Source organism: Typopeltis vanoorti, chromosome 10, assembly GCF_054136105.1.
Source record: "Typopeltis vanoorti isolate ZY-2024b chromosome 10, IOZ_Tvanoo_1.0, whole genome shotgun sequence".
In the NCBI taxonomy this organism is placed as follows: Eukaryota; Metazoa; Arthropoda; class Arachnida; order Uropygi; family Thelyphonidae; genus Typopeltis; species Typopeltis vanoorti.
This window is the reverse complement of record NC_143558.1, coordinates 17,155,796-17,172,261: the sequence shown is the minus strand read 5'-3', so window position 1 is coordinate 17,172,261 and position 16,466 is coordinate 17,155,796. Positions and strand designations below refer to the sequence as shown.

General features: G+C 35.2%; 1 protein-coding gene across 3 annotated transcripts in view; it reads right to left on the bottom strand.

The window, feature by feature from the left end:
* Positions 1–8,237: 8,237 nt before the first annotated feature.
* LOC150102195 (uncharacterized) overlaps positions 8,238–16,466 on the bottom strand; it is a 78,516-nt gene continuing 70,287 nt past the window's right edge. For all 3 annotated transcript variants that reach the window (XM_090399371.1, XM_090399373.1, XM_090399372.1), the window contains 2 exons: positions 13,454–13,576; positions 8,238–9,158 (listed from right to left, as the gene is read on the bottom strand). In XM_090399371.1, the coding sequence (XP_090255497.1) occupies positions 8,961–9,158; positions 13,454–13,576 (321 nt within the window). In that variant the 3' untranslated portion in view covers positions 8,238–8,960. The remainder of the gene's footprint in view (positions 9,159–13,453; positions 13,577–16,466) is intronic.

The window sequence follows — 16,466 nt, the reverse complement described above, 5'->3', positions numbered from 1 at the left end:
TTCAGTGTCTGCAGGATGATAACCAACAGACCTAGAGCATGCCAGAAAAAAGCTCCCCAGACTATAATACCACCTCTACTGGCCTGCTGAACACCAACTGTGCAATCAGGAGATAAGACTTCCATGCTGTTTACACCAAACGCAAACTCAGCAATCAGCATGGGGCAGCAGGAAATGGAACTCATCACTCCAGATGACCTTCTTCCATCTAGAGAAGATCCATTGCTGATGTTCCTTGGCCCATGTGAGGCATTGTTTACAATGCCTGGCTGTCATCACAGGTACCCATGTTAGTCTTTGGCTGTGGAACCCCCAGGTGAAGCAAGGTAGGGTGCATGGTCAATGTGGAAATGGGTCAAACTGCCTGACTGTTGTACTTGTGGGTGAGCTGTCTGTTGCACCTCGTTACTGAGATACCCACCTCTAGGATCACCTCGTGGCTGACCAATGTCAGCCCTTCTGTTGGATGTCTGTTCATGATTAATCCAATCCTGGTACACCCTTGATACAGTAGTATGGGGCAACCAACAAGTGCAGCTGTTTCCGAAATACTCGCACCTATCCTCCAGGCCACAACTATCTGCCTGCAGTCAAATTGGCTTATGTTGCCACATTTTCACATTTTTCCCGTTTACTGATTAATACAGAGGATGTGTGCCCATTTACAGTAGCAGCACGTGATATTGATGTCATGTGGTACTTCGTTATCACAGCAAATATGTAAATGGAGAAGATGTTCCTAATGCAATGCTAACTTAGTGTGTGTGTGTGTGTGTATTATTGTCTGAAACAGTATTCGGCATTTCTTATGATTTCTTGAATTGACTGTTAAAAACCAAAGTTTCCACAGAGGGGTAACCTACTCATGCCAAATATTTATTAATCTGAGAATTGACCGCAGAAAAAAAACCATAAGGTCTTTTAATTGATGACTTGAATCAAACTTATAATTGTCTTTCTTCTGACAGTCTATCACTATAAGTGAAAATGTTATTTCCATATGAGCATACATTTAATGATATTTTCATATCTAGTTTATATAAATAAAATGTACCAGATAATTAGAAGAATCTCAAAAGTAGATCGAAGATTTTTTTTTTAAAAAAAGAAAAACAAATTAGTAATAATGGGCTTTTTTTTTAAATGAGTGAATCCAGTATTGATGCATGCATTAGTAATGGTGAAAGAAGAGTTAGATAATCCCATTCCCCTGCTATCTAGAGACCAATCATGGAACTTCTTTAAACCACTTCAGGTCGCAAATAAGCAAAGTGATTGTCTCACATCAGATGATAAAAATCGTTAACCACATACACCAAAAATTATTTACCACCTAAATCTTTCCTTTGTCTGTCTTAGTCAAAGACAAAAACCTTCGGAATTCTCAAGCTAATATAACCTGTATTGAGACTTGCATAAATGACAGAAAATGATTAACATTTTCAGTCATTTATGAAAACTGAAGAGCACTTAGTTTGCAAACTTGCCAATAATGAACTACATAAAAATAACAATAAAACACTGTAGTTAAGAAATTGTAGTCTAGAGAGTGTAATCCATTTAAAAAAATGTAGTTTTGCTTCTTCTTCTGAACAGCTTAAGATCTCTATCATGGTATTAGTATACTTTTTTTTTCGTGAGTCAAATTTTCATAAAATATCTTTAGGTGGAAGAGGATTTCTGTGGAGATCGGGTTCTCTGAAGATTTTATGTATCTCCTGGAGGTTATTTGCTCGTGTTCACCTTTAGCTATAGCGGAGCAATTCTCTCTTATATATTGGTTCCAGAAAGCGAACCCGCAATAGATACAGTCCAGAAACTCTATCAGGCTGTATCTGAAGGAGGGTACTCTTGTGGCACATTTCCTGCTATTAGTGTATATGTTACCGTGAAAGACCGAAATTAGAGAATGTCAATATTCTCCGGTGAATGTCGACACATACCAAATATGTCGGCGAAAGACTGAATATTTGGTTATATTATTATACATTCGAACCAACGCCGGTATATGTCGACGAGCACAGATAAGCTCTGGTGGAGGTCGAAACAACAATGAGTAAAATTTGTTTTGACATATATCATAATATTATTTCTCCTATTTTGACATATATCATATATTAAAAAGTTGCATTTTTGTCTTAACGTAATAAAAATATTTTTATTCAACATTCGCCATCAGTGCATGCTGAATGTGCAAGGACCCCTGTGAAAAAAGGGTATATGTGGAACTACAAGGGGGGTGATTATGAAGAGCTCAGGAGACAGCTTGCAGGTGTAGCATGGAATGAGGAGTTAGCTGGAAAAGAGATCAATGCAGCTTGGGGGATTTTCAAAAAATATTTAGTGGATGCAATGTCTAAATGTATACCACGGGTGAGAAGGTTAAATAAGTTAGGCGTGAGATGGATGAATAAAGAGATTAAGCATGCAATACAGAGAAAAAGGGCATTGTGGAGGCAGCATAAGAGAAGTGGAAGTAACCAATTTCATGAGTTCTACAAAGACCAGGCAAGGAGAGTGACTTGGTTGGTGAGAGTAGCTAAAGAGAGGTATGAACAGCAGTTAGCTAATGAAGCTAAAAAGAATCCTAGGGAGTTCTTTCGATATGTAGCCAGCAAAAGAAAGAATGATTATGGAAGGATGACATTGATTGGAGGAAATGGTATAAAGACAGCTGTTGCAGAATGTGTGGTGGAGATACTTAATGAGCAGTTCATAAAGATCTTTCAATCTTGTGAATGTGACTTCATGGAGAGATTAAGAGCAGTTGATGATGGGGAGGAGAGACTGACTGTAAGTGAGCAAGAGGTGTTTGGGGAGTTGAGTAAACTAGATGTAAATAAGGCTGTGGGACTTGATAATATATCACCGCGTATTCTGAAGGAATGTGCCAGAGAGTTGACACCTGCCTTGACATATTTTTTTAATACGAGTCTTGCACTTGGTCAAGTCCCTAAAGAGTGGAAGGAGGGCAAGATTGTGCCACTTCATAAAGGAGGTGATCGAACTCAAGCATCAAACTATAGGCCTATCTGTGTGTCGGGTGTTGTGGTTAAGTTGTTGGAGAAGCTTGTGAGAACTAGAATCCAGAGTTGGGTTGACAACAATGGTATAATCTTTGATGGACAGCATGGATTTGCTAAAGGGAGGTCGTGTTTTAGTAATCTACTTACTTATTACAATAAAGTGACTGCTTCCTTGGACAGAGGAGAAGGATACACAGTAATATACTTGGATTTCGCAAAAGCTTTTGATAGAGTGCCTCATGATAAGTTGACAGTCAAACTAGAGCAGATGGGGTTGGATATTAGATTAGTGCATTGGATTGGAGACTGGCTATCTGATAGGTATCAACAAGTTGTGTATGGGGGTGCAATATCCAGGAAAAGGAAAGTCACTAGTGGAGTGCCTCAGGGATCTGTTTTAGGGCCATTACTATTTAACTTGTATATTAATGATATTGGCGAAGATTTGGATGGAGATATTCAGTTGTTTGCAGATGATGCAAAGTTGGGACGAACCATAAAGAGTAGTGAAGATGTTGTGGCCTTGCAAGAAGACTTGAATAAATTGATTGATTGGGCAAGCAAATGGGGATGTGAGTTCAATGTTGCAAAATGTAAGGTTTTAAAATTTGGAAAACAAAGATGGGATGCAGAATTTATGCTTGGTAAGAATATATTGTTGGAAGTAGAGGAAATAAGAGATCTGGGAGTGATAGTGGATAAGGATCTAAAATTTAGGGGTCACATCGCCAAAATTGTGAAGACAACACAAAGACTTCTGGGAATGATGAGGAGGACACTGACGTGTAGAAGTAGGGAGATTCTTGTTCCATTGTATAAGGCTTTGATTAGGCCACACATGGACTATTGTGCCCAGATTTGGTCACCTGGTTTTCAGAAGGATGAAGAGATGTTGGAAAGGGTCCAAAGGCGACTGACTAAGGTAGTTTCTGACCTCTGGAATGTCGAGTATGAGGAAAGATTGAAAAGATGTAATTTGCAAGACTAGTGGAGAGAAGGAAGAGGGGAGATATGATAGAGACCTACAAGTTGGTAAGGGGTTGCTATAGGATCAATGGTGGAGAAGTTCTACAGCGAATAGTGGGAGATCAGGGGAGAACCAGAGGTCATCCCTGGAAACTGTATAAAGAGGGTGTGAGTAGGGGAGTGAGAGGCAGGTTTTTTTCGTGCAGAGTTGTGAATGATTTGAATGCCTTGCCTGAGAGTGTGGTGTCTGCAAGGAGTTTGAATGTGTTTAAGAACCGGTATGATGAGATGTGTGTGAGATAAAAGGACCTCCTAGATGAGTCTTTGACTCCATGAGATCTTGTTTAATAATAATAATAATAATAATAATAATAATAATGTCGACCTTTGAAGATGTGAGAAATAATGATATTTAGCAAATATTTCGTACATACACTAAACGACTATGCGAATGCTGATATTCACCGGAGAATATCGACATTTGCTAGATATCAGTCTTTCACAGTAACATATACACAATGCTTGTGGTAAGTTCTTTATTGTTTTTTTCTTTACAGTTTTCAGGATTTTCCTTTAAAAAATATTTGAAAAAATCGAAATAAGATTTCAATTATTGGTTGTTGTTTCAGGCAGCAAGAAGTGGAATGTACCAAACCTTGGGACAATCTATGCTGAAAGATCCAAAAAACAGCTTATCCAATGGAAGTGATATAATTGACCGTGTTAAGAACAAAAACTATGCCTTCATAGCAAGAAAATTGTACTGCGAGACATCCATTATTCAGTCAGGTCGACAGAGAGAATTTCTAGTGTCCAAAGATGAATTCTTTACCGATTTAATTGGAATTCCTTTCCAGAAAGGTTCTCCAATGAAAGAAACATTTGACAACATGTGAGTTCTTTGTAGATAAGAGTTTCTTATAAATAACTATGAAAGCAGGGATTTCAGGAATAGTGATCGCAGATAAGGAATTGCACTTTTGTTCTGCACCCACAAATTGGCACTAATTGCACAAGGATGATATTTTTAATAATTTATTAAGTTTATGAAAATGACTGATGCATGGTGCAATCTACAGGCTTGGTTCAGAAACAAATCAAATCTGGTTTTAAATCCTTTTTTCCAAACTGAATTGATCATAACTGACAGTAGATTTTTCCTTTTTTTAATTATTCCTGAAAGCATAAATTAGCACATATATAGTGAAAATATAGGAAAAGAAAATACATTTACTTTTCATTTTCCAGAATAAGAAAAGTGGCACCAAGTGGAATTGGAGAAAAGTTTGTAAGAGATGAGCTCTTCAAGTTTTATCTAAAACATCACCAAGTGGCTACATCTAGTGATGATGAAATGCATAGAGCACTCAATATTTTGGATATTGAAGGACTGCTGTGGCTACTGCTCTTTGGATATGTGGCAGCTATTTTAATTTTCTTCATGGAGCTGTGTAAAGGAAAAGTCAGTTAGCTTATACATCACAATAGAAGTCCTTCCACTTGATAAATATGAAAAGCAGAGACCAAATTTAGTAGATAAAATTTTTAGAATAATATGTAAATTATGTTTCTAATAATTAAAAATCATATATTATGTACCTGCTACTCTTGTGGGCCATTTTCCATTTTTTTTAAATATTATTTCTTTATGGATAAAATATTTTTCATCCAAGAAAACATTTTAACGGTGATATAATCTAACATATTAACTATGAAAACTGGTTCGTTATACTCGTGTTTTATCAATTTGATCTCTTTGAAGTAGATGTTCTAACAGATATTGCTTGCTAGAAACAGGAATGTCCAGTTAAAAGCAAGTAGAAAGGCTTGTGTGATGGTAGTTCATGTTGATTTATTTCAAGGTATTAATTCATAACATATAATAATAATTAATATTTATTTAACTTATTTACTGATATTTCGCTGGTATTATATCCAGCATCTAGCACAAAAAAAGTTTGTCACGGTACACGAAATAGCAACAATTTGGTTTAACAATGGGACGGCCAGTGTTAAGCAGTAGCTGTATTCAATGCCTGTTCAATGATTTTCTAAGTGTTCTATGTAGAAACAAACTGGCTAAAAGGGGAGGATAGCTGTCCCATCTAGTTGTTTGTATATCTTCCCTTTCCATGCAAAACAGCCAGCCTGTACTGTAAATTTGAATAATTCAAACATATCTTGGGGGGGGGGGGACTTAGCAAAACCAACGGCTCAATTAATGGTACATTAGTAAATAGCGAGGTAATATATTGAAACAAATCATTATTGAAATATCGAAACTAACTTATAAACTAAAAGCAAATGAAACAAATATAAAATTAAATTAATTCATTAATTTAATTTAATTTTAATTTTAATTTTGTGCTAGATTGGAAATCAGTAGACCTTTTTCCATCCCTTGATATTTGCAACAGTTGAGTGCATTGCCACCTGCTAAATGAATAGTGATGAAAATAACACAGAAACTGCTCAAAGCTGACCCTTGGTGAATCCCTATCTTCATTACTTTCACCAACATGGCCACTAAGTTCATCCATAAACAAAGATCTGTTCCTTACTTTGTAAATCTGCTTTTTATACATTCTAAGTCTCTCTCTCTCTCTCTTTCCAAAAATTTTCCTTTTCATCTTTTTCACAGCCAGCTTATATATACAGGGTGTTCGGGATAAATTTGACATATTTATAATTAATTATATTTTTCCGTAAGTTACATGTATTAACACACACTTCTCTTCATTTAAAAGTTTGGACCCTTCTTCATTCATATACAAGATGTCAGAAAGGATGGATAGCTGGAACCCACCTGAATCATGGAAGAGAATAACTTGTATCATGATGATTCGTGCCCGCCATCAAAATAAGGATATTACGACTGCTGCCCAATGCTCCCTGAATACAGTAAAAACAATCAGGCATGAACTAGAGACTTGCAATGGTGACTACGAGGATGTAGCAAGAAGAAAGATCCCTAGCAGACGATCTGATTGCGTTCGTACAGCAGAATTCCTCGCAAATCTGCAGGAACAGGTGTTGAAGAACCCTGGCATTGGAATTCGGGCTTTGTTCGTGGAGTTGCTAACTGTAGTCAAGCCCTGGATAACAAGGGTAGCCAATGGTAGGCCGTATGTATGGCAGCAGGATTCGGCCCCTTGCCACACCTCTGGGAAAAGTCAAAAATGGTTGTCTGAAAATTTCTACGACTTCACCAGTCCAAATGTTTGGCCTCCAAACTCCCCAGACCTTAACCCCATGGATTATTTTGTATGGGGCGCAGTTGAAAAAGACACCAATTGCACTTCCAGTAATACAAAAGCCCAGTTAATGGATAAAATTAAAACAGTTTTTGCGGCCCTTCCCAGGGAGACTGTAGCATCAGCTTGTTCGAGGTTCCGAAACAGAATTGAAGCTGTGATCGATGCTAATGGTGGTTATTTTGAGTAAATCTTGTTGATAGTATTGTAATTAACTCTGCCTGTAATGTTTTTTTGTCAATTCATTAAATTTAATAGATACAAAGAAGATTTTCCTTTTCCTTACGAAACTGTCAAATTTATCCCGAACACCCTGTATATACAGTGCATATATGCTAACTAAAGTCAGAAATATAGACCCGCCAAGGTCTATATGCACGACAATTATTTTGTCTGATATTCTATTCACTCCTAATACATTTTCTTTAAGTTCCTGTTTGAGCACAATTCCCACTCCATTCCACTATCTGTTCGTGCTGCAAGAAAATAACTTATATCCTTCTCCAAACTCTCATTCCATTTTGTTTCTTGCACATACAGGATCACCAGCCTTCTCTGCTGCACCAAGTCTACAATTTGTCTAATTTTTTTTATATTTTTAATAGCATTATTTGCAAAGTTTTCCATAAAGAGATTTAATAAGGATTAAGTTAGAAAAATTTGGGTTTGAATTGTCTAGGCTGCAAAGAACTTTTACAAAAAGATTCTTTGTACTTTCATATATATATATATATATGTGAAAGTTGTCATATACATATATGACCACTTTTATTTATAACTAATACATATAACAATCACTTGCTTTCTAACAGCAATAAATAAACTAAAGATGTGGCTACCAAGTTTAATCTTCAGAGAGAGAGAGAGAGAGAGGGACAATAATCCAAATGTGTTGATACAGATTGGCCCATTAAAATGTATTCACATTCTAAAACTTCTATGACAGGACTAAATCGTTCTATAAGCAAAGAAGCACCTCAGAAACAAAAGCTATAAGAAAAACTTTTACTCATACATATCTATTTAAATTTAATCATTAAATAATATCATAGCATTATTATTGAAGGAACCCTCTCCTCCCTTCTACATACATATGACTGAAAATGTACAATAGATGATGGTCTCGAGTGCTCTCCAAATCTTCGGGATCATTTCTTGGATGTATTTATGACAGCTTATATTTATTCAAAAATGTTATAGCATTAGAAGTTTAGAAAAAGAAATAGCTGAATGTCATTACAGCTGTTCTGGTTTATAATGATTTCATTCAATTGCTTTGCATTTTAACATTTCTTTCACTTTTCATCGCCATTAGGCCAAAAAAAAAAAAAAAAAGTAAAAGTGGCTGCTTGGAATGCAGTCTTTCAAATGTTCAGAGAGAGAAGGGGGGGGGGGAATGCACTCTCAAAATAAATCAATTTGCAGCAGTTGTTAATATGTTTTAATACTGCATAGTCACTTCTGAATACTTAGTCAATATTATGCAACTTATAAAATTAATAAATTATTTGTTACTTTTGATTATTCAACTGCCTATCTTAATATATAATTATTGTTTTACACTAATAGATAAAATATTTCATATATTTTATTAAATATATTTATCTTTCTATAACTATGCAATCATGCACAGTAGCAATTATTTCTAATAAAAATATTTCTCTGTAATATAAGCGGATGGAACACATTATTTCCACAAAATTCGAAATAACTTTCAAATTTCACTTTGCTTTCTTCCCTTTCCTCTAGAAAAAGAAAATGTCTCTTCTTTCTCTAATTCTTGTTTAGCTTCTGAAAGCAGTAACTGGATTACATCTTCAGATATAGCAGGCACAGTCTGTCCTTTATTTTCCAATTCTTGTAGCTGTTCTTGACCTTCACAAACAAGATGCTGAATTGTTTCACCAAAGTTCTGTAAATGGGAAAAAAAACACTATGTGAACATATACATTTCAAAACAAAACAAAATAGAAGTCTGCACTAAAATATTTTAAATAATACAAACTTTCTAAACAGAAGCATAAAACAATGCTTTTGTTACTATTAATGATGGGCTAGATCTTTAAATTTTATTTGATTTTGACAAATGCTATGATCAAATTAAAGGTTTGTTGCCAAACTGCTAAAACCAGAGGAAGAGCACATTCGTATGTAGTATATTATTCTATTTTATATGCCCAAAAAAAAAAAAAAAAAAAAAAAAACCCTACTATTTTATTAGAAATCAGTTTAGTATATAAAATTCACAAGTATATGCCAAGTATACATCAGATATATCGCACATATAATAAAGTTCTAAAACTACACAGCATGCCCATTAAGAAATGAGATTGATTTATTCAAAGGGCTGTCCTGTAAGACAGTCCTTTTAATAAAAGTAACAAACATGTGTTTAGAGTTTTGGCTGCTAGAGTGTGTTGTAATCACAGGTGCAACTTTCGAGTCAGGTGACACAGCAGTTTTCATGTGGCAACTGTTGAAGTAAGAGTGTGTGTGTGTGAATGGAGTGTGTCAGAAGTCGTCATGAGCAAAGAGCTGTGATAAAATGTTACTACAAATTAAGAAAAACTGTTACAGAAGTGTACCAAGACCTAAAAAAAAGTTTATGGTGATGACTGTCTGAGCCATGCACGGGTGTTTTGCTGGTCCAACGTTTAAAGAGGGGAGGGAGTCCTTGGAAGATGAACAATGCTGTGGACAGTCAGTTTCTGTATGGACAAATGGAAATGTGGTGAAAGCTAGGGAAATTGTTGCCCATGAACAGGTGAATAACCACTAGACTATTCACTGCACCAGGTGTTGGTAAAGAAATGGCCATATTATTCTTAGAAAGACCTGCATAAGAGGAAGATTTGTTCAATTCGTTTGTGCTGCACATGTTGACAAACGAACAGAAAGAGCACCAGGTTTCATGTTGTTAAAATTGCATCCATGCAGTTGCTTAAGATCATGATGTGTTACAAAGAATTGTCAGAATATGGAATGGCACAAAATGTCTTCATCCTGCCGACAAAAGAAAGTCAGGTTGGAAAAATCACGTCAAGACAATGGTCGTTATTTTTTTTTTTTTTTTGCCACTGCTGGAATTATCCACTTTGAATTTGTTCCTGAGAGCAACACAGTGAATGGTCAGTATTATTTAGGAGTAATGCAATGTCTGTATGTATGCCTGTATGCAATGTTTAAAGAGGAGAAAGAACTATTCCACAAAAACAGTTGGTTTCTGTTTCACAACAACAACAACTGCTTCATAGGCAGTTGCCTGTGAAGCATTTGCTAGCTTCAAAGTCGATCGGTATGATCGAACATCCATCGCTTCTTCCTATTCACCAGATTTTACTCCCACAGAGTTTTTCCTCTTCCCAAAGATGAAGTGTGCCTTGAAAGGGAAGGGCACTTCGGCGACACTGAGGACATCCAGCACAGCATGACCCAGAGAATGAAGGAGGTTCCTATTTAGAACGTCCACCATGCCTTCAAACACCTGTATGACAGATGTATACATGGAGTTGGAGGGAGATTATTTTGAATCTGTGTAATTGACAATTCCAAATATAGTTCTTCGTTTTGATATAATAATTGTTGTCTCATTACTTAATGGACACACTTAGTATGTTTCTGTTTATATTCTCCAATTGTTTGTCCACATTTGACTGACCAAATCCCAACTCTGTAAAACTAAAAGACAAGCAAACATTATTATTATTATTATTATCTGAACCTCCAGGGCATCAAGGACTCGTTGAGATAGGACATCATACCTTCTCTTAAACTCATTCACACAAGATGTGCTTACCACTTCAACAGGTAAACTGTTCCACTTACTCATTGCTCTGTGGGTGAAAAATCTAATTCTTACCACTTTCTTAACCACCCACAAATTGAACTTTCATTAATGCACCTATGTTCTCTCCCCACCTTGCATATAATGAAAATTTCATCAGATTAAACCCTATAAAATCCATTCAGAAGTTTATAGACTTCTTCATATCACCCCTCTTTCTCCTGTTTATCTACAGTCCACATATTCTCAGTCCTCATAATCAACGTTTCATAATGCCAATATCATCTCTCTAACTCTTCTTTAAATCTGTGCATCTAGGTGTGGTCATACCAAGGGCTTGCAAAGAAGCAAAAAAATTTTCATATCTTTATGTGTCAATGTTCATTTCAACATTGCAATTATCCCCTGGGTTGCATTGGCAATTTTTACAATGTGATTTTGAACTTCGATTTCATATCCAACCATAACTCCAAAATCAGCCTCATAAGGTTCTCATAACATGATCATCAATATAATATGTCATTGGAAATTTAATCATGTAAAAGTGTATAACTTTACTTTTACTAACATAGAACTGATAGGGATTATCATTTAACCACATTTCCAGTCTCTTCAAATCATTCTGTAAGCGCCAGATATCAGCTCCCTATCTTTGCATCATCATCGAACAACTGAATATCTCCTGTCAGATCCTTCCCAATATCATTAATGTATACTGTGCATCGAACAACAATGGCCCAAAGACTGATCCCTGGGGTACATCACTCACCTTAAATCTGGCAGATTCACACACACCATACACCACAATAATAAGTCAATAGTTAGACACACTGGTTTTTGCACCACCCTTGTGCAACAGAACCATTATAGATTCTTTAGATTCCTGAAGCGAGATTCAGTTTATAGAAACATGTCAAGGGCCCAGCCAATTCAGCTGAAGATTCCTTTAGCATTTGTGCTCATATTCCATTTGTTCCTGTTGCTGAATTCTTATCTGAATTATGCAACAGCTCTTGAACCTCACAGACCTCTAGCTCTTCATCCAGTGTAGTGGTAGCACTGTGGCACTATGTTATGTACACCAGGTTGACAGATCCTAGCAAAATGAGGACTCGTTATTTGAGCATCTGATTCTGACAAGGATGCCATCTGCATTCAGTAAAGTTGTTCTTTCACATTCATTGTTTCTTTCACTTGTGGCATAACATTAGCTTTACATACATGAATAAAAAAATCTGTTACTCCTCTCTTAACTTTTTTTAATGTGACTCCCACCCACAAAACGTTTATCTGTAAACTTATAGTACATTCATACTGTGGTGAACTAGGGATTTTTTCCCCTCCAGAAATCCTGCTCACCTACAGTATAATGTACAACCTTTCATGGGTGGTAGCCACATTACAACGTTAAGAAAGGGGTAAGAGTTAGATTTTTTTTATTCACTGAACTTTTGCAAGCCACTTCAGGCCTCCAATAAGCAGGGAGGTGGTCTCACACCAGGCAATGAAATGTATCTCCCACCTAAAGACAATCACAAGCTTCCATGCTGACAGCAGGAGTCAAACCCACAGCCTGTTTGTTGGAGAGCGAACATGCTAACCACTTGGCCAACGAGGTGGCAAAAGCTTTGTCAAGCGTGTGGAACTACATTTTGGATGCATCCTATGTTAACTTTATATATTTGATAACATATCTCACTCTTGATATTCCTTTCACTGCATTATATTCTTATGAGTCCCTTGCATAATAAGCTGCACACTGTTCTCTGAACTTTATGGAGTTCAGAGAACAAATAACATAGGAGTTCAGATAGTGCCTCATTTAAGACCTTTTTTCAAAGCTTCCTGTGCATTGATGACATCTTATATAACTCATGGATGATTACATGGATCTTTACACTGAATGTACTGTAATTGATTTCTTAACTACATTTACAAAACAAATTTGTAAACTGTTGTATGCAACCACATTTACAAGTTTGGTTTTTAAGAACTGTTTTTATTTACTAAGATCAACAATTACATCTCTTAATATGAACAGTTTTGGAACTTAATGTGAGAATTTTACATTACAACATATCAGCAAGAAAATTATATCACCTTTTGTCATCTAACCTTCCCCCCCCCCTCTGTTTTACTCTTCCTATTCAAAGTCCTTTACTATTATACTACCTTATCTTACGACTGTTCGAATGTTTGATTATTTAAAAGCTAGTATCCTACCAAGCCTTTTTGTTCTTCTCATTTTAAAAATAGCCCTAAGTATACTGGTCGATATTTCTGACCAAATAGTTTTGATACCTTATAATAATATATTCAAAAGCAATTTTACCTATTTAAGCGTCTCTAGAATATATAATTCAACAGCAATTAAATGAATCAGTTGATTGGTAAATTCAATTTAACAGTGTTTAAAATGATACCTGCTTATTTTTATCCACTATTTGTTTCTCTTGAATAGAGCATTCTATTGGGTTGCTGTCATCTCTGTCACCTTGATCACTTTTAATCAGTTGAACATTGCCAGTTACTTTTGCCTGACATAACTGGAAATAAAATAATTAAGATTTTTTCCTTAACAGAACTTCTTGTCAATAATAATTACCAATGCATGTAAATATACTGTATTACACTAGAACAATAAAGACAACACAGTACTTATATTCATTTGAATAAATAAAAATCATTTCTTTAATGTTATCAACTAATTATATGATACAATATAGACAAATACAGGAAAATTAATTTCCTGCTTACTATAGTAAATTATATCACTAATTTACTATAGATTATTGTATAAATATATATTTACACAAGTTTAAAATTATTTTATACAATATTTGATAATCTATGCTTTATGTGACTCCCACCTATAATGAACATACAATATACCCATAGAACATTAGTACTGTGAGTTGAAGTTTTTTTTTTTTATGTAATTTGAACTACTTCAGGATACCAATAAGCAGGCTAGTAGTCTCACACCAGGCAATGAAATTCATCTCCCACCTAAAAATAAGTACAAATCCATGGCCATGAACCCACAGCCTATTGGTTGGAGAGCAGATATATTAAAAACTGGACCAACCAGGCTGGATAACTAACATTTAATTAAGATTTCAAAAATTAGAACTCCAATTTGTAAATCTTTATTCTACAGTTTCTTAACATATGAAATAACAATACACAAAATATAATACATGACCGGATAAATGGGATGATATTTCTGTTTATTGTGGCAACTAGTCTTGATGTACCAGAATAAATAATTGATGAGATTGTTGAGAATCTTGTTAGCTATCAGCGTGCACATCATAAAAGTTAGTTTATTTCATGTCACACAATAAGATGTAGTTTCCTATTTGAAACATCGCCCATGGTGTTTCAACTAGGAAACTTTATTGATCAGAAGGAATAAACTCACTACAGGTAAGAAATTTTACAAAACATTCATCTAATGAACAAGAAAATCAAAATCTACATTTTTCCAATGAGCACATAATATAGAGAATGGCCCTCAATGCAAAATGAATTTGAAAATTAGTTCCATGAAGTAAAACATAATTAGAATCAGTGGAAGCAAGGAAGAAATGTCAAACTACAACAAAACAGAAAAGGGAATAAGTGAATCTAGCTAGAGTATCGATATATTAATTAAATCAGAACACATTGCATAAACTTTACAACAAAACAGATATTCAGTTGAGAGAAATCAAACTGTGACAAAATAATAATAATAATTAGGCAAAAAAAAACTATAAGCAATACTCTAAACAGTGTTTTTTACTGCCAAAATATTCTTTCTAGATAATCACCAGTCTATTAAAATCAAACACATATATTAATTTAAATGAAATACATATATTAATTCAATATTCTTTCTTTATTCCTCTACAAGCCACATTCTGATACAATATCCAGGATGGCTTGTTGTGTCCTTGCCTATTCTTCTTTCGAAAAATAAAAAAAAACCTTATTTGATTAAATCCCATCAACAACTTCTAACAATCACATAATGTCACCTTTTCTCCCCTTCCTTAGCAGGTACTCAGATATTATGTTCTGCACTAATACAGCCAACCTCAGTAGCTTAATCAAAATTTACTGCTTCATGACTGATGGCTTTCCCCAGTCTATCCTTATAATTGACATTCCATAACCTCAAATTACTTGATCTTTCTGGCACGTACAGTAACCCATGCAAGACTATATAATTATACAATGAAACAACCATTTTTCTTGTTTTCCACTATTACTTGTAAATGTCCCCGACCACTGAAACTATCCTTTGTGCTCATAATTGCTGCAATACATGCTCTAACTATTCACTCTTCTGCTGCTATTGTTAGCAGCCATTCAAATCTGTTTTAACTTCCCTACTGGCCAAAATAGATGGAATATATGGTGGTTTTTCTATTTCAGTCATTGGCATTGCCCAAAAAGTGTTCCTGGTGAGATTTTTTACAGGGTAGTTCACCATTGTTTTCCCCAATCTCCCCCTCCCCAATTTTATCGAGGCTTGGGACTGGCATATGGCTGGGATGTATTCATGACTGTAATCCATGTGTGTTCACGGGGCCAGTTTGCCTGTTCTGGGGGACAAAAAACCTGAGTTTCGTGGTGAAAAACGCTCTATCTCTGTATGAGACCAGCTAACTCATCTTTCATCAAAAGAGACCAGATAAAGGTTCCTCATGTCATCGATGGGAATCGAACCCAGGTCTTACCAACCAAAGGGCTTCATCTATACTGACTGAGCTACAGAGAGGATCTATGGAATATATCACCCACCTTATAATTTGATTTTTCAAGGATAAGCATACTAGCAGTATAGTGTCTTTTATCATGCAAATAATATACTCAGCTTTTAATTAATTAATGGTAGAACCATTAACAGATTAAATGAAATGGAAATGCATGCACCCTTCAAGATTTCTTGACAGGAATTGTCTCCAAGTTTTATATCCAAGTTTTTAATAGCATAACCGTTTGCTACACATTATTTGTCTATTCGCAAGATATAAAAATGAATTTCACTTTGGAAGCATGGGTTAAAAATAAATGGTCAAACTGTATCTACTTCAAAAATGTGACATCTGATCAATCCTAGCAGTTTCAAGCATAAATAAATCGATTGCAGGAATAGTTCAGTGGAACTATTCCTGTAATCAATTTTATTCCTGTACACACTGATGATGTACAGTACAAAACATCTGTACTTTCGTTAAAGTTTATTACTGTGGTTTTCATGGAATTTTGTTGTTTTATTTTACTGGGAAGAAAGTAGAAATTATTTTTGGATTATTTTTTCAATGCCTGTCTTAAAAATAACTCAGTTAAAAACTTTTTCTTAAAATAAAAAATGATGTTATCAAATAGCAGTTATTTAAATAAATGTCTACACACAGATATCTATATACTGATGTATTGTTATTT